This window comes from Eurosta solidaginis, chromosome 1 (genome assembly GCF_040869045.1).
Source record: "Eurosta solidaginis isolate ZX-2024a chromosome 1, ASM4086904v1, whole genome shotgun sequence".
NCBI lineage: Eukaryota > Metazoa > Arthropoda > Insecta > Diptera > Tephritidae > Eurosta > Eurosta solidaginis.
This window is the reverse complement of record NC_090319.1, coordinates 103,071,877-103,092,769: the sequence shown is the minus strand read 5'-3', so window position 1 is coordinate 103,092,769 and position 20,893 is coordinate 103,071,877. Positions and strand designations below refer to the sequence as shown.

The 20,893-nt window shown below is 35.7% G+C and overlaps 1 protein-coding gene across 2 annotated transcripts in view; it reads right to left on the bottom strand.

Moving 5' to 3' along the window:
- LOC137236621 (sodium-independent sulfate anion transporter) overlaps positions 1-584 on the bottom strand; it is a 43,934-nt gene extending 43,350 nt beyond the window's left edge. The window contains exons 1-2 of one of the 2 annotated variants that reach the window (XM_067759443.1): positions 348-584; positions 206-273 (exon numbers count right to left, since the gene is read on the bottom strand). In XM_067759443.1, coding sequence (XP_067615544.1) covers positions 206-248 — 43 coding nt within the window. In that variant the 5' untranslated portion in view covers positions 249-273; positions 348-584. The remainder of the gene's footprint in view (positions 1-205; positions 274-347) is intronic. The other variant, XM_067759444.1, reaches the window with a different exon arrangement.
- Between the last annotated feature and the right edge of the window lie 20,309 nt (positions 585-20,893).

The following is a 20,893-nucleotide window of genomic DNA, read 5'->3' as shown; positions in this document are numbered from 1 at the left end:
CTCTTTTTCAGAAAGTTTATGGCATCTTATTTTAAAATTATGTTAAAAAGTATTTTATCTCTACGTAAACTCAATACAGAGCAGAGATTGGCCATTTATGGGATAGATTCAGAAAACATGGTTCTTCAATTAAATTCTGAGCTAGTTTTAGAACCGTTTTCTGAGATAGCTTTTTCTTTCACTAAGCCTTCGATATGTTTCTAACCTTTATACATACCGTCCATTGTTAAATTTTTAAGTTTAGTCATTTCGGTGAGCCACTTCGAGCTTGAACTATATAAAGTAACAAATATTTAAATTAGATTCAGTTATTGCAGTGAGATAATTTTTTCTTTCAGTACACATACACAAAATAGTTGAATTCTATTATTTGAGATCCGATATAGAAGGATATGAAACGGCCGATTTATTTTTGCCTTCTTGCGCGATTTCCCGCCTTCGACTACGACCAAAACCCGTTACAATCAGTTGCGCAAAGATAGCGACCTTCAGCGACGTGGTCCCTTATCTAGGCTCACGGAAGCTGTAGCGCGCAAACGTCCGATGGTCGTATGATCGACGTCGCCGTGATAACATGAAGAGTGCAACTGCGGTGCTGTCTTACTCAGCCAAATGTTTTTTGGTGTGAACTCTAAACAAATATTGATGAATGATAATAAAGTTTATCTACAACTCGTTAAAAATGAATAAAAAGTTGATTCGTTAACTGATGGGGAGATGCTATTTGCTTAGATTAAACTGGCTGCGAGATATTAGAGATGGCTACTGTTGTAGATTAGTGATAGCAGGTAGAGAAATGTCGTTCGGTACTTACTGCGCATGGACGCTTAAGAGATTTAGCGCAAGTAAAAAAGCTTCATTATATTTCAGAATGCGTACGCGGCAGCCATGGTGTAATGTTAGCGAGCACAGCCATACACACCGAAGATCCTGGGTTCAAGCCCCGGGCAATGCACATCAAAATTTTAGAAATATGTTTTTTCAATTAGAGAAAATTTTTCTAAGCGGGGTCCTCCTCGGCAGTGTTTGGCAAGCACTCCGAATGTATTTCTGCCATTAAAAACTCTCAGTGAAAACTCATCTGCCTTGCAAATGCCGTTCCGCCAATTTGTACGAAAAATTAAAAAGGAGCACGACGCAAATTGGAAGAGGAGCTCGGCCTAAAATCTCTTCGGAGGTTATCGCGTCTTACATTTATTTATTTATTTTATATTGCAGAACGCGCTGGGGTCTTTTAACTGCACTACGGATGTTTTCTTGGCTTTGAACACGTGTCAACTCCCAGAACTGACTTTATACGCAAGTATATATACTTGTCAGAATGGAAAGTACAGCTTAGCTATTTACGTATGCCGATCAGGATCTGACTACCACTCTCTCTTATATCGACTCATGTGGTATTTTATCTTATATCAGCCCCTCGATCGAAGACGCCGTTTTCAAAATATTTTTCAGAAACGCCCTTTTTCAAGATTCAGTTTCAGAACGCCCTGTTTGCAATTTGTTTAAATGAAATTTATGTTCAGACAGGACAATTTTAAACACAAAGCTTGAGATAGGGCGCTTTTTAAACATCTTTTGAATCAGGGCGTTTTCGAAACGGCTGCCGAGATAGGAAGATATTCCAACAGCAGTCGGATATAGCTTGAATAGCTTCTTCAAATAGTTGCGGTGATATAGACAGAGCCGCAGAGAGCCAAGCCAGGCCCCTGGGAAAGTTCACCCCCCTAAAAAATAAACTCAATCCAGTAAAATAAATAACATAACATACATAAATTTTTCAATTCACATTGTCAGTTTTATGTCATATAAAATAAGATTTACTGGAGCACCTACATACATAAATGAAATGTTAGATTTCATTGTTTGATTTGCTTACATTAACTTTTTCTAAATATGTACATTTTAAGAGCTTGAATCAGCCAAGGAAAACCTTCCATGCTTTTTGGTCTGCGATTCAAAACTAGCAACTGCGAGCAAGGCTGGACTCCAACGCCAATGTTCCAAGGCTGTCAAGAGATGTTGGCTCACAGTAGAACGTAAAGAATGTTTCACACGAGACAATATACTAAAAGAACGCTCCCCTTCAGCCACACTGACTGGAAGTGTGCAAAATATTCTTAAGGCTATGCAGATGTTAGGAAATAATACTTCCATCTTCAATTCATGAAATTTGTTCAGAAGTTGAAATGGTTGCAACGAATCACATCCATCAATAGTTGAAGCATTTTTGACAGATAGCGCTTATAAAATTGTGTCAAAAACGTTTATCTAACTTAAAATCACATTTTATTTCGACTATCACTATATGCCCCATAGTATTTGATTGGATGTTTATGATTTTAGTTTAGTGATTTTCAATTTTAAAACAATTTTTTGTAGCAACCAAATATGTATGTATCTATGAAATCCTAGTTCGAGTACTGTCAATATTGCGTTGCCTTGCCGGGCCCCAAAAACCTTCCGGGCCCCAGGGAAATTGCGGCTTTTTATTTGTAGGAACTAATACTAATTCGACCTAAGAATCCCACAAATTTAAATATATACATATGTATGTACTCGCACGGGTAACGGGTTAATCAAACTATTCCATTATCATTATTTCACGAGCTCATTTTATAGATAGCTTATCTCTGCTTTTCTCTCCAATATTATCCGCAAAGTTTTCTTCTGATCTTTTTGGGGGAATTTTCCATATTGATTAACATACCTATACATAAATCATAAAATCAAATAATAAGTAAAGATAACAAATATCACCACTCAAAATCCAAGTTAAGGTTCCAGCCGTTTATCATTTTGGTATTTAAAAGTTTGTCAAACGAATTAAAAAAATATTTGTATAAACTGTTAAATATAAAAACTCAATAAAAAAAATTAATTATGATGTTTTGGTGCACCTTTGTGAATGGCTGTTTACACTAATTATGATTAGTACATCACTATTAAAAGCAAATATCTACAAATTTTGATCATCATATTTATTTTCCTTCACACAAAATAAAAGATAGTACATTTCAATTGGTTAAGGTGTGAAATTAATCCCAAATCTGTGAAAACGCTATTTCGAGTCAATTTTACTGAATTAAGGGGGCGATATATGTGCATACATAATGTAACGAATATTAGCAGCACTAAGGGATACTATCATCTCTAAGCGCTTCCCAAGGCCGTCGGTACTATGTACCGGAGCGACTCAGGATTTTTCCCGACCAAGGACTGCTATTTCGGTGTAACCCCATTTAATTTGTTGCGTCCCTCCCACAAATTGTCATCCTCCCAGCAGCTCCTTGCAGCGGGACTGCTCCATATTCACTTGCTCCGGGAAGGTATCGAACCCAATCCGGGTCCGTCTCCTGACCCCGGTCCTGAGAAATGGTTTTGCTGCATCTTCCGGAAAAGAATCTTTTTAGGACGGTCATACTCTTGTCAGTGTGTCTCGTGTAAGGGATGGTAGCATCGGACAGGTTGTTCTGGGCTAGACGCCAAAACCAGACGTCCACGTAACTTCTATAAATCTTTTGTAGCTCCTCGCTGTTCTCGTCCTAGTACATCCTGTAGTCTGCGCCTGCATTGCAGACCTGTTCTGGGTATAATGTCCACAGAAAATATCGCGAGAGCGGAAATGGAAGCGGCCCCGCGTTTATCATACACCACACTGTGCAATATCATATATTTGATCCCGACATCGGCCGCAGGGACAGTGTCTTAGAACGTCAAGGCTTATCTGTCCGGTCAGGCGATGCAAACCTAGAAATAAACATCTACATCCTGCCACCTGTTGCCCCAGTGGATACCGCCCTAAGATCATCGCCTTACTCACTGGAAACAATCACATTATCTTAGGCGATTTCAATGCCCATCACGATCTATGGCATTCAAACTTGCGGGTGGACAGTAGGAGTGAGATGTTAGCGGATCAAATAGAAGAAACGACGTTCTGCACAATAAACGGACACAACCCCACACGTATGGTAGGAAGCTGTCACAGTTCGCCGGATATTTCAATCGTGAGCGCAGAACTCGTAAACTGCGTCCACTGGCAGCCGATGGTAACATTGGCATCCGACCACCTGCCTATACTTACTTCGCTCGTGCGTTCCGCCGACTTCATCGTCGCAGAAAAACGCACTTTCATTAACTTTAAAAAAGTAAAGTGGGACGAATACAAATCCTTTACAGACAACCGCTTTACTGCCCTCCCTATCCCAACTGATGCTCGCCAAGGGGAGCGTGCTTTCCGCAAGGTCATTGAATCTGCCTCGGCTCGTTTCATTACCGCCGGTAGAATTCCCGAAATTCGGCCCCACTTCCCGGCAGAGGCCGCAAGTTTAGCGAGAGAACGTGACCTTATAAGACAGCTCGATCCCGGCGACCCCCAAATAAGGGGTATAAATCAACGCATCAGATTGCTTATGGATGAACACAAGCTGGCGAAATGAGAGGAGCACCTAAGCGGTTGTAACGTCTCTGCCAGTGTAGGTAAACTTTGGTCCACTGTAAAGTCCCTATCGAATCCGTCTAGCCACAATGACAAAGTTTCCATAGCCTTTGGCAACAAAGTGCTGTCGGATGCGAAAAAATGCGCGAGCGCTTTCTGCCGACAATATATAATGCATTCTACGGTCGACAAAAATAGACGGAGGGCCAACAGACACGCACGTAAACATAAGTTCAGCGCGTCACCAATTACCATCACCACCAAAGAGGTTGAGGATGCCATCGGTCATGCTAAACCATCCAAAGCAGTGGGCCCAGACGGCATAGCCATGCCGATGCTTAAAAGCCTAGGTAAAGAGGGTTTCAAATATTTAGCACATGTCTCTTTCCCCCTTTGTCATACCCGAAAAATGGAAAATGGCCAAGGTGTCCCGCTTCTAAAGCCTGGGAAACCAGCTAACATAGCAGAGTCATATCGCCCGATATCTCTCCTATCGCCAGTAGCCAAGACGCTTGAAGCCATTTTGCTCCCCTACTTCAAAGCAAATTTGCAACTAGCCTGTCATCAGCATGGCTTTGGAAAACTCCATAGCACCACCACCGCGCTAAATTCCATTAGCACCCAGATAAATTGTGGTTTAAATCAGAAGCCCCACCATAGAACAGTACTCGTAGCGCTAGACCTATCAAAAGCTCTTGATACGGTCAACCATGGCACGTTACTGCAAGACTTGGAAGCGTCTACTCTTCCCCCATGTCTTAAAAGGTGGACCGCAAATTATCTGGGTGGTCGGCAGGCATAGGTGCAATTCAGAAACGAAACATCAAAGCCAAGAAGAATTAAACAAGGGGTGTCACAGGGTGGTGTCCTATCCTATTAATTTTTACATATCAAAACTACTTTCGCCACCGGAAGGAGTTACTATGGCTTCCTACGCCGACGACTGTACAATAATGGCCACAGGCCCAGGCCCACAGATCGATGAGTTTTGCAACAGAATAAACGGCTACCTCCCTGATCTCTCCAGTTTTTTCGCTTCGCGAAACCTGGCATTATCACCGACAAAATCCTCCGCGACCTTTCTTACAGCATGTACGTCCCAAATGTCGACCATTTTGAACATCCACGTCGATGGCACTACGCTACCGACTGTCCTACACCCCAAAATATTGGGTGTGACGTTTAATAAGGATCTACATTTTGGTGAGCACGCAGCCGCAACTGTTCCGAAAATCCAGAGCCGTAATAAAATCCTCAAATCCCTTGCTGGCAGTACTTGGGGAAAAGGCAAAGAAATGCTCATTACCACATAGAAAGCAATTGGCCAGCCGTTTGCGTGCTACGCGTCCCCAATATGGTCGCAAAGCCTAAAAACTACCCATACTCCCCAGGGAAACGCGAGTCACTCTGGCTCAACTTCGTTCTGGATACTGTAACAGGTTAAACTCTTACATATCCAGAATCAACCCCGACATACAAAATGTATGCCCCGCTTGCAATGTGTCCCTACATGACACCAACCATCTCTTTAATTGTAATGTGGAACCAACGCCTCTAACATCCCTTTCATTATGGTCCACCCCTGTCAAAACAGCAAGTTTCCTTGGGCTCCCGTTAGAGGATATTGATGACAATTTGTGATCGGTCGCAGCTATTAGGTGAGGCGAAACATTGCTACAACAACAACAACAACATCATCTCTAAGCCGATGCTAAGCAGTGACTTGCATGCACATCAATAATTCAATCATTATGTCTACACATATGTACATACATGCAGCGGAGAAGCAACGCACAACCACATGCATAAATCTGAGATACTCCCGAAAGAATGCAATGGTTGTGCAAGTGTCGCTCACACATACAAAGCCATGCAGATATCTTATCTGAGATGCTCCCAAAAGTATGCAATTATAATTGTGTTCACACATACACACGCATATGAGAAGCTAAAAACGTAGTAATTTTATAGCTGATGGCGAACTAGTAGATTCTGGAAATGGAAGCGCCTAGAAGATGCGAACGAGAAATCACAGAGTATAAAAAGGCAGTAAGTGTGAAGTACTTTAAAAAAGGCCATTTTGCATTATTAAATATTGGAGTTATTTACTCAACAGTTTAGTGATTCGAACTTAGCAGAAGGTTGCAAATAAGAGGATTTCGTTACAATATAAATAAATATATATTTTCGTTACATTATAAAAAAAAATTTCGAAAATTCCGCTCTCATCAATGCTGCCTACCGTTGCGGAAAAAACAAGTGTGATATCTTATCCGTCAACTGGCTGACAGGATGTTCAAGATGGCTACTTCTTATCGTTTTGGCAGCATTTTGACAGGATGTTCAATATGGCGACGCACACGGTCGGCTATATTCAGTGGGTGATAGAAAGAGATACAGGATGAGATCACGATCGTCAATTTGAAAATCAGGTGATCCATTCTATTTGAATTTTGACGTTTATGCAGCAGATATCACACTTGTCTTATCCACAATGCTGCCTACGTCCCAGCTGTCACTAATCCCCGTGTCTTGAGATAGAGTCTGCCTAGATTGAACTTACCGGTTAGTGAGGGTCTAACATAGATTGAATGTGTTTTTATATTTTTAGTGCCTCTTTGCACTAGATGCCGAGATTATTGCCTTAATGACTACATGACTGTCAGAAATCCCGGCTTGAGGGTCATTTGCTTATGGGTGCCAATGATAAGTAAGCGCGAGTAACATGGTTGCAGTGAAATAACGCCCTCCGGCTTTATTTCCTTCTGTCGGCAGGAGTTATTTCTCTTTTGGTTTATTTTATTATTTTTTATTTTATGATATTAAAAAAAAATTTTTTCTTATTTCTATTCTCCCTTTCATAAAAAATTTCTTCAAATAAATGTTTTCATACATTTAAAAGCAATTAGGGAAATCCCTGCTTAATTCATACAAACATTTTTTTATTTTATTATTTTTCAATGTGTTTTATTTAATTTTATTTCATACATTTTATATTTTTTTTATTTAATTTTATTTTGATTTATTTCATTTAATTTTTATTTTTTATTTCATAGAATGAAATTTTATTTGAATTTTTTAATTATTTTGTATGTAATTTTATTTTTGTAATTTTATTTTATATTCTTTCACTTTATTTTGTTTTGTTGTATTTTATTTTAATTTATGTTATTGAAGTTAGAGAAAAATTTCAAAATTTGCACAAAGCCGGTTTTTCTAAATTTCATTTCTTCATCATTTCAGGAGCTGAAATCTCCCACATTGATACTTCTTTGTCGCACGAAACAAGTTTGACCGAACCCTCAAGCCCGTAGGAATCAATGTGTGCGTCTGTGTACATGTACATAACATATTTGTGTGTGTTGTTTACAGCAAAGCACTGTTGCCATTGACCAGTTTACAAGCATGCTTATGGACATATCAACTATTTCCATTTTAATTTTTGATGTTCTAAAAGGCTGGAATTAATATTAAATAAATATAAATAGATTACATATTTATAATCTGCACTTTTACATAATTATTTCGAATTATTTTCACAATTTTTCCAACTTTAATTAGGTGTTTTTGCATAAAACTGCAAACGGTCAAAAATTAGCGCACAAAAGTTTACTAGGCAACTCTGTCTAGTGAGAGAGCGATCAGCTGACACGTTCTTACGGAAAAAATCAAAATTGTTTTGATTTCTACGTTCCGGGCTACGTACGTACGGGCGTTGCACGTCGGCGAGTTTTCGTTTACATTGCACACTCATAAGATAGGTCGTGTCAGCTGACACGTTTTTTCTACGTACGTTCGTGGGTAACTGCCGCTTAAATTTGAAGGTAGTAGAGAGAAACAGAGACAGCTGTTGGTATTATTTTCCTACTTTTTTCCTGCCTCAGTAATAAAATGTTTCGAGTTATGTATCTCCACATAGGATAAGAGAAATTGAAAGGGAAGAGAAAAGGAAAGACAAAGTGAGAGCCAAAACAAAAACAAAATGAAATGAAAAAGGAAAGGGTGAGTATCTAGAGAAAAGGCGGAAAGGTAAATGGGAGAAGGGAGCAAGAGGAAAACGGGGAGTAAAAGTAAGAGTTGGAGGAGATTCAATATATTAAGAGGAAAAGTAAGAGAGTGAACTTAACATAATTGGGCCTTGGGAACGCATACGGTCAATCTCCTGTTTTTATCACAACCTTCCACATGCTAAACCAGGGTCTGAAACTATTATTCCTCTTATAATATAATTCCTTGCAAAACTATTAATTTTGGACTTTAAATATATTTGGATCAAGATAAAAATTATTTTCGGACTTTTATTTTTTGAGTCCGATAGAACTTTTGTTTTTTAAAGCTAAAATAATAATCGCCCTTGATAACTAAGAAACGGCTTATCCGAAATAAAAAACCTTTTAATTCGGATAAGCCGTTTCTTTGTTATCAAGCGGGACTTTTATTTTGGCCTTAAAAAATAAAAGTCCAGATTTAACTTTTATTTCCGGACTTTTATTTTTAAAAGTCCGAGTTTAACTAGTTCTATCGGACTCAAAAAATAAAAATACAGATTTTACTTTTATATGTGGACTTTTATGTAAAAAGTTCGAAAAATAACATCAAAGGAAGGCTAAGTTCGGGTGTAACCGAACATTACACACTCAGCTGAGAGCTTTGGAGACATAATAAGGGAAAATCACCATGTAAGAAAATGAACATAGGGTAACCCTGGAATGTGTATGTCATACAAACACATTCCAGGGTATCAACTAGAAGGTATTAAAGAGTATTTTAAAAGGGAGTGGGGCATAGTTCTATAGCTGGACGCCATTTCGGGATGTCGCCATAAAGGTGGACCAGGGGTGACTCTAGATTGTGTTTGTACGATATGGGTATCAAATGAAAGGTGGTAACGAGTATTTTAAAAGGGAGTGGGGCATAGTTCTATAGCTGGACGCCTTTTCGAGTTATCGCCATAAAGGTGGGCCAGGGGTGACTCTATAATGTGTTTGTACGATATGGGTATCAAATGAAAGGTGTTAATAAGTATTTTAAAATGGAGTGTGCCTTAGTTCTATAGGTGGACGCCTTTTCGAGATATCGCCATAAAGGTGGGCCAGGGGTGACTCTAGAATTTGTTTGTACGATATGGGTATCAAATTAACGGTACTAATGAGGGTTTTAAAAGGAAGTGGCCCTTAGTTGTATATGTGAAGGAGTTTTCGAGATATCGACCAAAATGTGGACCAGGGTGACCCAGAACATCATCTGTCGGGATTCGCTAATTTATTTTTATATATAATACCACGATACTGTTCCTGTCAAGATTCCAAGGGCTTTTGATTTCGCCCTGCAGAACTTTTTCATTTTCTTCTACTTAATATGGTAGGTGTGACACCCATTTTACAAAGTTTTTTCCAAAGTTATATTTTGCGTCAAGAAACCAATCCAATTACCATGTTTCATCCCTTTTTTCGTATTTGGTATATAATTATGGAATTTTTTAATTTTTAGCAATTTTCGATATCAAAAAGCTGGGCGTGGTCATAGTCGGGTTTCGGCCATTTTTTATACCAAGATAAAGTGAGTTCAGATAAGTATGTGAACTAAGTTTAGCAAAGATATATCGATTTTTGCTCAAGTTATCGTCTTAGCGGCCGAGCGGAAGGACAGACGATCGACTGTGTATAAAAAAAGGGCATGGCTTCAACCGATTTCGGCCATTTTCACAGAAAACAGTTATCCTCATAGAAGCTATGCCCCTACCAAATTTCATAAGGGTTGGTAAATTTTTGTTCGACTTATGGCATTAAAAGTATTCTAGACAAATTAAATGAAAAAGGGCGGAGCCAGGCCCATTTTGAAATTTTCGTTTATTTTTGTATTTTGTTGCACCATATCATTACTGTAGTTGAATGTTTACATAATTTACTTATATACTGTAAAGATATTCAATTTTTTTTTTTAAATTTGACTTTAAAAAAAAATTTTTTTTTGAAGTGGGCGTGTTCGTAATCCGATTTTACTAATTTTTATTTAGCACACATATAGTAATTTCATAATGATATCTTCAACCACTGCCAAATCACTGCTTGCAAAACTTTGAAATTACCTTCTTTTAAAAGTGGGCAGTGCCACGCCCATTGTCCAAAATTTTACTCATTTTTTATTCTGTGTCATAAGGTCAATCCACCTAACATGTTTCATCCCTTTAGCCGTATTTGGTAATGAATTATCGCACTTTTTCTGTTTTTCGAAATTTTCGATATCGAAAAAGTGGGCGTGGTTAGGGTCCGATTTCGCTCATTTTAAATAACGATCTGAGATGAGTGCCCAGGAACCTACATACCAAATTTCATCAAGATACCTCAAAATTTACTCAAGTTATCGTGTTTACGGACGGACGGACGGACGGACATGGCTAAATTAATTTCTTTTTTCGCCCAGATCATTTTGATATATAGAAGCCTATGTCTATCTCGATTAGTTTATGCCGTTACGGATTACCGTTATACGAACAAAATTAATATACTCTGTGAGCTCTGCTCAGCTGAGTATAAAAAGGATGCATGATTCGACATGATATTGCTATAGGGATACCTGGGAACTCAAACATTTTCAACTAGGACAATTTTTTGACCAGGGCTTTTTCGACTCCGGAAAAAAATAATTATTATTTTCCGTCCCTGTGCTAAACATCACATCTTTACGATATTGGTGCAAATTGATAGGCAGCTCACGTAGTTGTTGTTATTATAAGGCATGCCTACGGTGGGAGTATTTTAAGCCCCTTAACCCACTTGTGTGATCAATCATATAATCGACGTTGAAGCTCGCATTGCAACTGTCTGTTTCCGTATTTCCTAGTTGCGGGCGATGGGATACTCTAAAGATGCAACCATGCAGATTCTTTTATTAAAACCTTGTTATTATCTCTGAGGAGCTTCGTAGTTTTGGTGAAATGATTATCGAGGTATTACAGCCTAAACAAATAAAAGAACACTCCTGGACCTTAGTTTATTTTCAAAGAAGAAACAACATCCGTTCACATATTTAAAAGTAACCCGCGGGCGTTATTCCAGAATGGAAGGAACTTAGTACTTTTTTATAATTTTTTCAAAAAAATGTTACAAAATAATTCAAGAAGCTCCACTTAAGTAACGCCTCCATTTTTGAATATTGGCTTCAACTATCTGTGTTATTGCACTATGGTATTCACCAGAAACAGCCGTGATTTTTAAAAAGTTCCGGTAACTTTTTAGTTCTGGTAATAATGGCTTTGGTGAGGTGGAATCACCAAATCACTTTACGCTTGACTGCCCAGCTTTTGCCAGAACTAGACGAGGAGCTATCCAAGGTTGATATCGGGATCATTCGGAACTTTATCGTTGCTACCCAACGATTCTCTAAGTAGTTATGTGTACGTCACCGTTATTTTAGTTAGTTATATGTGGTATCACAACGGACCTTCATGTTGTCCAAGTGAGCTTCCCCTACCAGGGGAGCTACCACCCAACCTAACCTAACAATGGCTTCCGCTTTAACGGTCATTTGTGTTTTTTGGAATGATTCCATACAAGGTCTCTGAAATTTTCATGAAGGTAAGACGAATGTTGGTCGACTTATTTTTATATTGCAATAAGTTTTAAGCATTAATTAAGACTATGTTTACACATGCTTTAATCTAAAATAAGTTCACAGTAGTTAATGGACTTGTACATCCATAGGAACTAAATTATTAACTGTCGATATATCACATTTCCCTTATTTTCGTGCTTCTATCTAGAGGTGGTTGAAGCTCAATGAAAAAAATCGACATTACCGATTAAATATTAAAATGAAGATAATCTAGTTATTTGTAAGCTACGTCTAAGACCACGTTTATACATGCCCTAATCTATAATAAGACTTCAATAGATAATCTACGCCTTTACATACGTTCTATCCCTGAGAACTAGATTATTTTCTGTCAAATTTTCACGCTTCTCTTTTATTTTGCTTTCACTTAGAGACTACACCCTAGAGGTGAGTCGTTGTCAATGAAAAAAATCGGTATCTTAAAATTTATTCATAATTACCGATTAGTTAAATACGACCTATCCTAATAAACTACGGTCGTAACTTAAAATTTATTTTAAAATGACGTAGCTCAGATATTCTGTTATTAAGGCCATATCTCAACGAAGTCATCAATAAAGGAGACCTGTTAAAACGGTTGTAACTGAAAACATATTTTTTTTGTCAAAACAGCTTTGAGTTTAACTTCATCTATTCACAATTCCTAAAAGACATTAATTGGTTCACCAGAATATAGATCATGTGTCTTCCATAGTATAATTTAGCGTTTTAAATCGTTGACGAACTGTCAAAAAAAATTTCATTTCAATTACAACATTTTTGTCAAAATCAAAATTACCATCTTTTACATATTTATATACATTTGTACATACATGTATATTTAAGCGTATGTATGTATATTATATTCAATGAATATATAGTTACGAACTTTAATTTATCTACACATTCATACAGATCAACATATGAGTAAATATCACAAATATTTTTGGTAGTAATTTGGTATATTAAAAGAGTTTAATTAACACAAGTGGGCTTTCCTGGCCTTAACAGCTGCGAAATTATCTATGATAGTGTCAAAATCCAACTCGCTGTTGGTGCTTCAATATAGAGCACGCCAAGTCCTGTAAGGCGTTATTGAGTTGAGATGGAAGTTCTTTGTCTTTCCAAGAACACTGAAAGAACGTTCAGTACTAGCTACTGTAACAGGCAGTGCACGGACTTTTAAAAAAAGAATGTTGGGAGACGAAAAAATAAAATAGTGGTAGAAGTTGGTAGATTTTTTTTTTTTTCTTCAAGAAAACAATCTACATCTTATATTTGTACAAAACAAATCATATTTTATTGTAAAACAAATAAAGCACATTTCACGGAAATAACATTTAAAAAAAAATGTAAACAAAACAAAAAAATTCATGTAAATTTGTATATACATAGCTAATGTCTATACTTGCTTTTTCCTGTATTTTGAGCTTGAAATACTGAGGGAACTTTACCGATACGTCTCATTACAACAACAATTTTCCAATATACCAGTATTTTTCTGCCACAAAATAACCGACTTTGGCATGTTTGAATGCGTGCACAAATTTTTCAAAATAAGAACCGAATTTCAACAAAAAAAATAAAATTGTCAGAAAAAACAAAAGAAAAATCTAGTTCCATATGGGTGTTATTAAATACAAGGAACAAAATCACCTTCTACAAAGTAACATTTTTTATAAAAGCTTGAACTATGTTTTATTCCGAAGTCATACTATCTCGGTTTTTTTGCGGATTCCTTCTTTGTGAGTTAAATTAAGCTCAGCAATAAAAGTTTACGAAAATTCCCCGAGCGCTTTTTGAGAAAATTGCATTTTAGTGCATCATTATGTAATATGAATTACACTGTTTGGCAGTGAAAATATTCTTTTGGCGAGATATGCCTCAATTCGTTGGTCTAGTCGAGCACATAAAATTTTCATACTTATGGTTTCTAATAGACCCTCAAATTTTGGAGTTAGGGATCAAAAACTCCTTTTTCATAGGTTGATTCATATAATATTCTACAAACACAACAACAGTGTACAAACTGTTAATTTTTACAATGTCATATATGGGCAAATCCCAAAAACTTTTACTTTTTTGGATACTCGGGTTTTACACACGGGCAAAAAACTTAAGGCCAGAAAAAGTACAAGGGCATTAAGTTTGACCTTTTGACTATCCGATCTGATGATTTTAAAAATCAAGGAAGTTGATAGTAAGTTTTTGAAGAACTTCGAAACGTAAAAACGTCGATTTTTACACTATTTCAAGCGATACCCTTCTCTTTTTATTTTGAATTTTTTCGATAAAATTATGAGGTATCGCTGAAACACTATGGAATTTAAAGAGAATGTTGTTTTTGAGACGCAGATTCTAAAAGTATGAGCAAAATTAATGTGCCCCTCCAATTCTCAAAACTATCATCAATCAAAGTAGCGATACTTTTTTGTTTGTCATTTTCAATATTGACAGTTTTTTGCTTATATCTTTTTGAGGCAACTGAGTATTGAATTTTGGATTATAATAACCTATCAGGGACTAAAAATACCTGGGGCTTCAAATTCGATGTGCCCCTTTCAGTTTTGAAGGTAGAGGCAGAAAAGTGGAAGCACTTTGGTTGCGTAAGAGCATGCTTTTTTGTGGGCACAGCTACAATTTTAGTTTTATCACTTCATACCCATTTGTTTATTTTTTCTCTACACCACAGTAGTATACCATCAATTGCCTCATCTTGGAATATTCACGCAAGGAAAGTTATTGATGTTTGTACATGGGGCAAATATACGAAATTACCGACAAAAATTGGCAATCATCAAAAAGTGCAGACAATTTTTTTTTGTATTTTTTAAACCAGTTTTTATTTAAAAGTAAAGGAAAATAAACACAAATTTGGTACAAAAATTAAAAAAAAAAAACAAGTAAGGACGGGACTGTCTTCGGCTGTGCCGCAGACTTCATACCTTTCATGAATGGGGCTGAACAATAATATTATCCCGTTTGTAATCTCCAAATAATCGGATGTATAAGATAAGAAATATATAGTGAAAAGATCTACCTAAACGATTTTAAAGATAAATATAAAATAAAAAATGGCAAAAAAACCCCTTATCTGAACGATCGGTATGGGATATATATTATATATAGCTCCGATCGAAATGATTTTTACAGGAAATCTTCTATGATATATTAGAATATATCACCAAGTTTCACGTTTTTATATTCGAAACTAAGTGAGAAATGGCCAAAAATCTTTCTATCTGAATGATCGGTTGTATGGGATAGGTATATACTATATACATATAGCTCCGATCAAAGTGATTTTTTCAGGAAATCTTCTATGATATATAAGAATAAATATCACCAAATTTAACGTTTTTATATTGGAAATTAAGGGAGAAATTGCCAAAAATCTTTCTATCTGAACGATCGGTTGTATGGGATACATACTATATGTAGCTCCGATCAAAGTGATTTTTTTAGAAAATCTTCTATGATATATTAAAATATACATCACCAAGTTTCACGTTTATACTTTCTAAATTAAGGGGAAATGGCCAAAAATCTTTCTATCTGAACGATAGGTTGTATGGGATATACATTATTTATAGCTCCGATCGAAATGATTTTTTCATGAAATCTTCTACGATATATTAGAATATATCACCAAGTTTCACGTTTTTATATTCGAAACTAAGGGAGAAATGGCCAAAAATCTTTCTATCTGAATGATCGGTTGTATGGGATAGGTATATACTATATACATATAGCTCCGATCAAAGTGATTTTTTCAGGAAATCTTCTATGATATATAAGAATAAATATCACCAAGTTTAACGTTTTTATATTGGAAATTAAGGGAGAAATTGCCAAAAATCTTTCTATCTGAACGAGCGGTTGTATGGGATATATACTATATATAGCTCCGATCAAAGTGATTTTTTCAGCATATCTTCTAAGATGTATTAGAATATATATCACCGAGTTTCACGTTTATACTTTCTAAATTGCGGCAGGAATGACCAAAATCGTTTTATCTGAACGATCGGTTGTATGGGAAATATATGTTATAGTGGTCCGACAAATGTCTAATATAATACAAAAATACATCCTTGTGCCAAATTTCATTGAGATATCTCAAATTTGAGGGACTACTTTGCGTTCAAACACATAGACGGACGGACAGACGGACATGGCTATATCAACTCAGTTTGTCGCGCTGTTCAATTCGCTATACTTAATGGTGAGTCTATCTTCTATATTTCTCAACGTTACAAACATCGGACCAAAGTTAATATACCATTTCATGTTCATGAAAGGTATAAAAATAAAATTTTTTTCTACACTTTTTGACGATTGCCAATTTTTGGCGAAAATTTCGTATATTTGCCCCATGTACAAACATCAATAACTTTCCTTGCGTGAATATTCCAAGTTGAGGCAATTGATGGTATACTACTGTGGTGTAGAGAAAAAAAGGACGTGTGGCACTCGGGGACTGCCGCGGTAAAGCTATTGCATATTATCAACTTATACAATTATAATATTTATGCAACATTTTGTTTTCTTTGATATTAATTCAAGTTAACCTTTTTAAGCGTGGTGACCGATAAGAAAACAAATTTTTTACTTTTATTGAATAAATGAGAAGTTAGTATTTAACTTTCACTTTAACTTTAACTTAAACTTTATTTTTAACTTTAACTTTAACTTTAGCTTTAACTTTAACTTTAACTTTAACTTTAACTTCAACTTTAACTTTAACTTTAACTTTAACTTCAACTTTAACTTTATTTTTAACTTTAACTTTAACTTTCGCTTTAACTTTAACATTCACTTTAACTTTAACTTTAACTTTAAATTTACCTTTAACTTTAACTTTAACTTTGACTTTAACTTTAACTTTAACTTTAACTTTAACTTTAACCTTAACTTTAACTTTAACTTTAACTTTAACTTTAACCTTAACTTTAACTTTAAATTTAACTTTGACTTTAACTTTAACTTTAACTTTATTTTTAACTTTAACTTTAACATTCACTTTAACTTTAACTTTAACATTAACTTTGACTTTAACTTTCATTTTAACTTTAACTTTAACTCTCACTTTAACTTTAACTTTATTTTTAACTTTAACTTTCGCTTTAACTTTAACATTTACTTTAACTTTAGCTTTAACTTTAACTTTAACTTTAACTTTAATTTTAACTTTAACTTTAACTTTAATTTTAACTTTAACTTTAACTTTAACTTTAACTTTAACTTTAACTTCAACTTTAACTTTAACTTTAACCTTAACTTTATCTTTAACTTTAACTTTCACTTTAACTTTAACTTTATTTTTAACTTTAACTTTCGCTTTAACTTTAACTTTATTTTTAACTTTAACTTTCGCTTTAACTTTAACTTTAACTTTATGATCCGGGGTGGGCGTGAGCTTAGCACCTGCTAACAAGCCAACCTAATATAAACCACGCAAGTCATTTTCTCTCAAAAATGTCTCATGCACATACAACTTGTATGAGAGCAACTCAAATTGAATTTGCTGCGTGAAAACCTAACTCGATTTCCAATTTTTGTTCTGCGTGACATTTAGATTTGACGTTTGCACACATATTTTACATTTTCGCAACCCATGGTTATTTGGGTTAGGGCAAAAAACGCCGGTTGTTTGCGTGCGCTAAAAAAACGCAATGCGGTTTTATTAGGTTGGCTTGTAAGCGACCATATATGTATACGATAAGCGCATGGCGGAACGATACAAGGTGGCAACATGAGACAGCTGATTATTAACTTTTTTTATTTGATTTGATACATCAACTTCCGGCGCAGTACGATTTTGACATTTGTCCATCGAATTTACAAAAACAAAGTACCATGGCGAAACGATACAAGGTGGCAGCATGGGACAGCTGATCATACCCTTTTTTTATTTGATTTGATACATCAACTTTCGGCGCAGTACGATTTTGACATTTGTCCATCGAATTTACAAAAACAAAATACATTGAATTTTTATTTATGTTTGTAGGTATGTCACCGTGCTGCCACCTTGTATCGTTCCGTCATGCAAAGTACATGGAATTTTTATTTATGTTTGTAGGTATGTCACCATGCTGCCACCTTTTATCGTTCCGGCATGGATATGCGATAGCACAATGACTACTTCGTGAAAATCAACGACAGCTCTTTTAGTTTGATTTCGATGGTCGTACGGTGGGGAAGTATCGCACGCGCGCTTAAAACAGAGTACCAAAGAGTGCGTGTGACACGTGTTCACCGTTCAAGCATTGAAATCATAGTGTACCTATACAAGTGTGTCAATTAAGCGATAAACGTCAAAACTACAAACAGCCTCGCTCACCTGATGCAAATCTCAGGTCTAGAGTTGCATTTTTGGTACGTAGGAGTACTTCAAGCTGAGTTGCATTTGATAGTTTCATGAAACTTTGTAGTATTTACAGATGAAATAGTTGCATATGTTTCCGCGGAAATAAGAATACTAGAAGATTTGTATCCTGCAACAATGCGGAAACATACGGAAATTTAAATTAGAGTCAAAATATAAAGCGCCACACGTGTAACATGGAAAAATTTCACTTCTAAGGCTGTTTACACAAATGCATAAGGGCAAAATTATATAAAAGCTGTGGTCGCTGCAAAGCAAAGATAACGTACGGCGTTTCATTGTTTTTCGTATGGCGTTGTCAAAGCGTAGGCACGCAACCAAAGCATTTATGGAAATTGTTCGATACTTCGCCAGACAGATGAATTAGTGAATGCAACATAACCAAAGCGTCTGTGTAAATCCGCCTTAATTTTTATAGCTGTGAAAGTCTCCTGAAAATAAAATGGTGCTGTAAGTGCAAACAAATCAAACTCCTATATGACACTGCTTTATTTTCTATGTATTTTTCTTGTATTTTCTCTTATATTTTTTGTCGAGGGAGCCAATAAGGTTCCAGTACTGGTGTAAGTGTGTGAACTATATTTAAAAAAACTAACGAAATACAAGAAAAATAAAACGTAGTTCATTAAAAACAACCAAGCCAATTTGTATTTCGATAGGGTTTTTTGACATTAGGCCGTTTTTTCTTTATTTTTTCTGACAAATGAGAATTTTGTTTTTAGTTTCAAAACTTTGTGCATAAAAACACAACTAAATTCAAAATGTAAATTGTGTATGCAAATGAGTTTTCAATAAGTGTACATTTTTCAGTTTTTCATAGTTAAGGAATTCACCTTCTTGTGTTACACAAATATAGTGAACTTGAGTACAGGAATTCAAATTAAAAAGTTTTTCACAATAATTTGAAAAACTCTACGTTTTCTCTGCTTTTTACTCTTAAAGGAGTAACCCTCCGTAATAAATTAAGCATTTAATGAAGATCTATAACTCTGAACTGAACACTTTTCGCCATGATATAAAATTAAAATGCTGTGGAACAGGAGCAACACTTTTGTGACTACATAAACCCTGTTTCAATCTTTTACGTCTCTGCACAGAACCCTAATTGACCGTTTTCAACCGAAACAACAATTGCAACCCAAATTTTCCCGTTATGCTTACTTAAGCGAGTGCCTGTGAGAAAGAAGTCAACACACTTGTACTTGTACACTATGATTGAAATTAAACTAAATAAATAATTGATTTTGCTTTCGTGCTCGCTACGCGTTCATGTTTACTAATACATTCTCAATTTGGTAACCGTGTAAATGTAGTGGTGCCCACCGCTGTTTATGAAAGAGATCCAATTTTATGTATTTGGCCTGTTGCTAACACCGAACCTTTTCGAACCTTTTCGAGCCTTTTCGAACCTTTTTTGACAAATATCCGTTACGGTTTTTTGATTTAGTCGCCAAGCCCGCGATAAAATCTATGCAATAACTTAAAAATTAACAAACGGGTATGAAATATTTGACGGTTACCCGATTTCATATTTTTGCCGATGTCTCTAAAACCGGGTTTCGGGTATCAACAAAATTTTACCTAAATATACCCCATATCGGTATGTACATCCTGATAAAATTTCAACACAATCGGTTAAGAAGTGTTTAAATAAGTAAAACAAATTTAAGGTTTTCCGGGTTTATATTTTTATCAATATCTCCAAAACTGGATCTCGGGTATTAAAACTTGTTTACCTAAACATACTTCATTCACATATCTATATGTTTTTAAAGTTTCAAAAGAATCGGTAGAAAGGTGTTAAAATAAATGTGTTGCAAACTTTGCAGTAAAAAATATTTGGCGGTTATTCGGTTTTATATTTTTAACGATATCTACAAAACCGGGTCTCGTGTATCAAAAAAATTTTTCATAGCTAACAGCTGCATATATCTCCATATTTTGTTAAAATTTTGATATAATCGGTACAGAAGTGTTGAAATAAATGTATATTTAACATTGCGACCTCAATTTATATATATTTTGCTCGATCTTTTGACTATATCTCTGTGAGGCATTATGTAAGACGAGTAACGGCGATGCTTTATGGCTCCAATTTACCCCTCAATGTACCTAACAAAAAGATATTTGCGTGATACCATGTTTCAAAAAAAATTTTTTTTTCACCAAAAAAACCAAAGTTTGGCGGATTTCCCCATATATGACTTGTACATAATTAGCATCGATGAAATGTTCAACTTATTCTTTGAACTGAATCAGCCCAATTACGCTAGGCTCCTTTAAAAATAGAAATTTCAACTCTTATTCAAGAATTCAAACGTGGAGGGTTTGGTGTAAAGCGCACAAAAAATAAATTAGCTAAATCAACGGTGGCCCTTACCGTTGAACAAACCATCGATGCTAATGCAGAAAACACTTGAACAGGTATAACCCACTTCACAAATTCGATTTCAGCCAGGAAACGATGG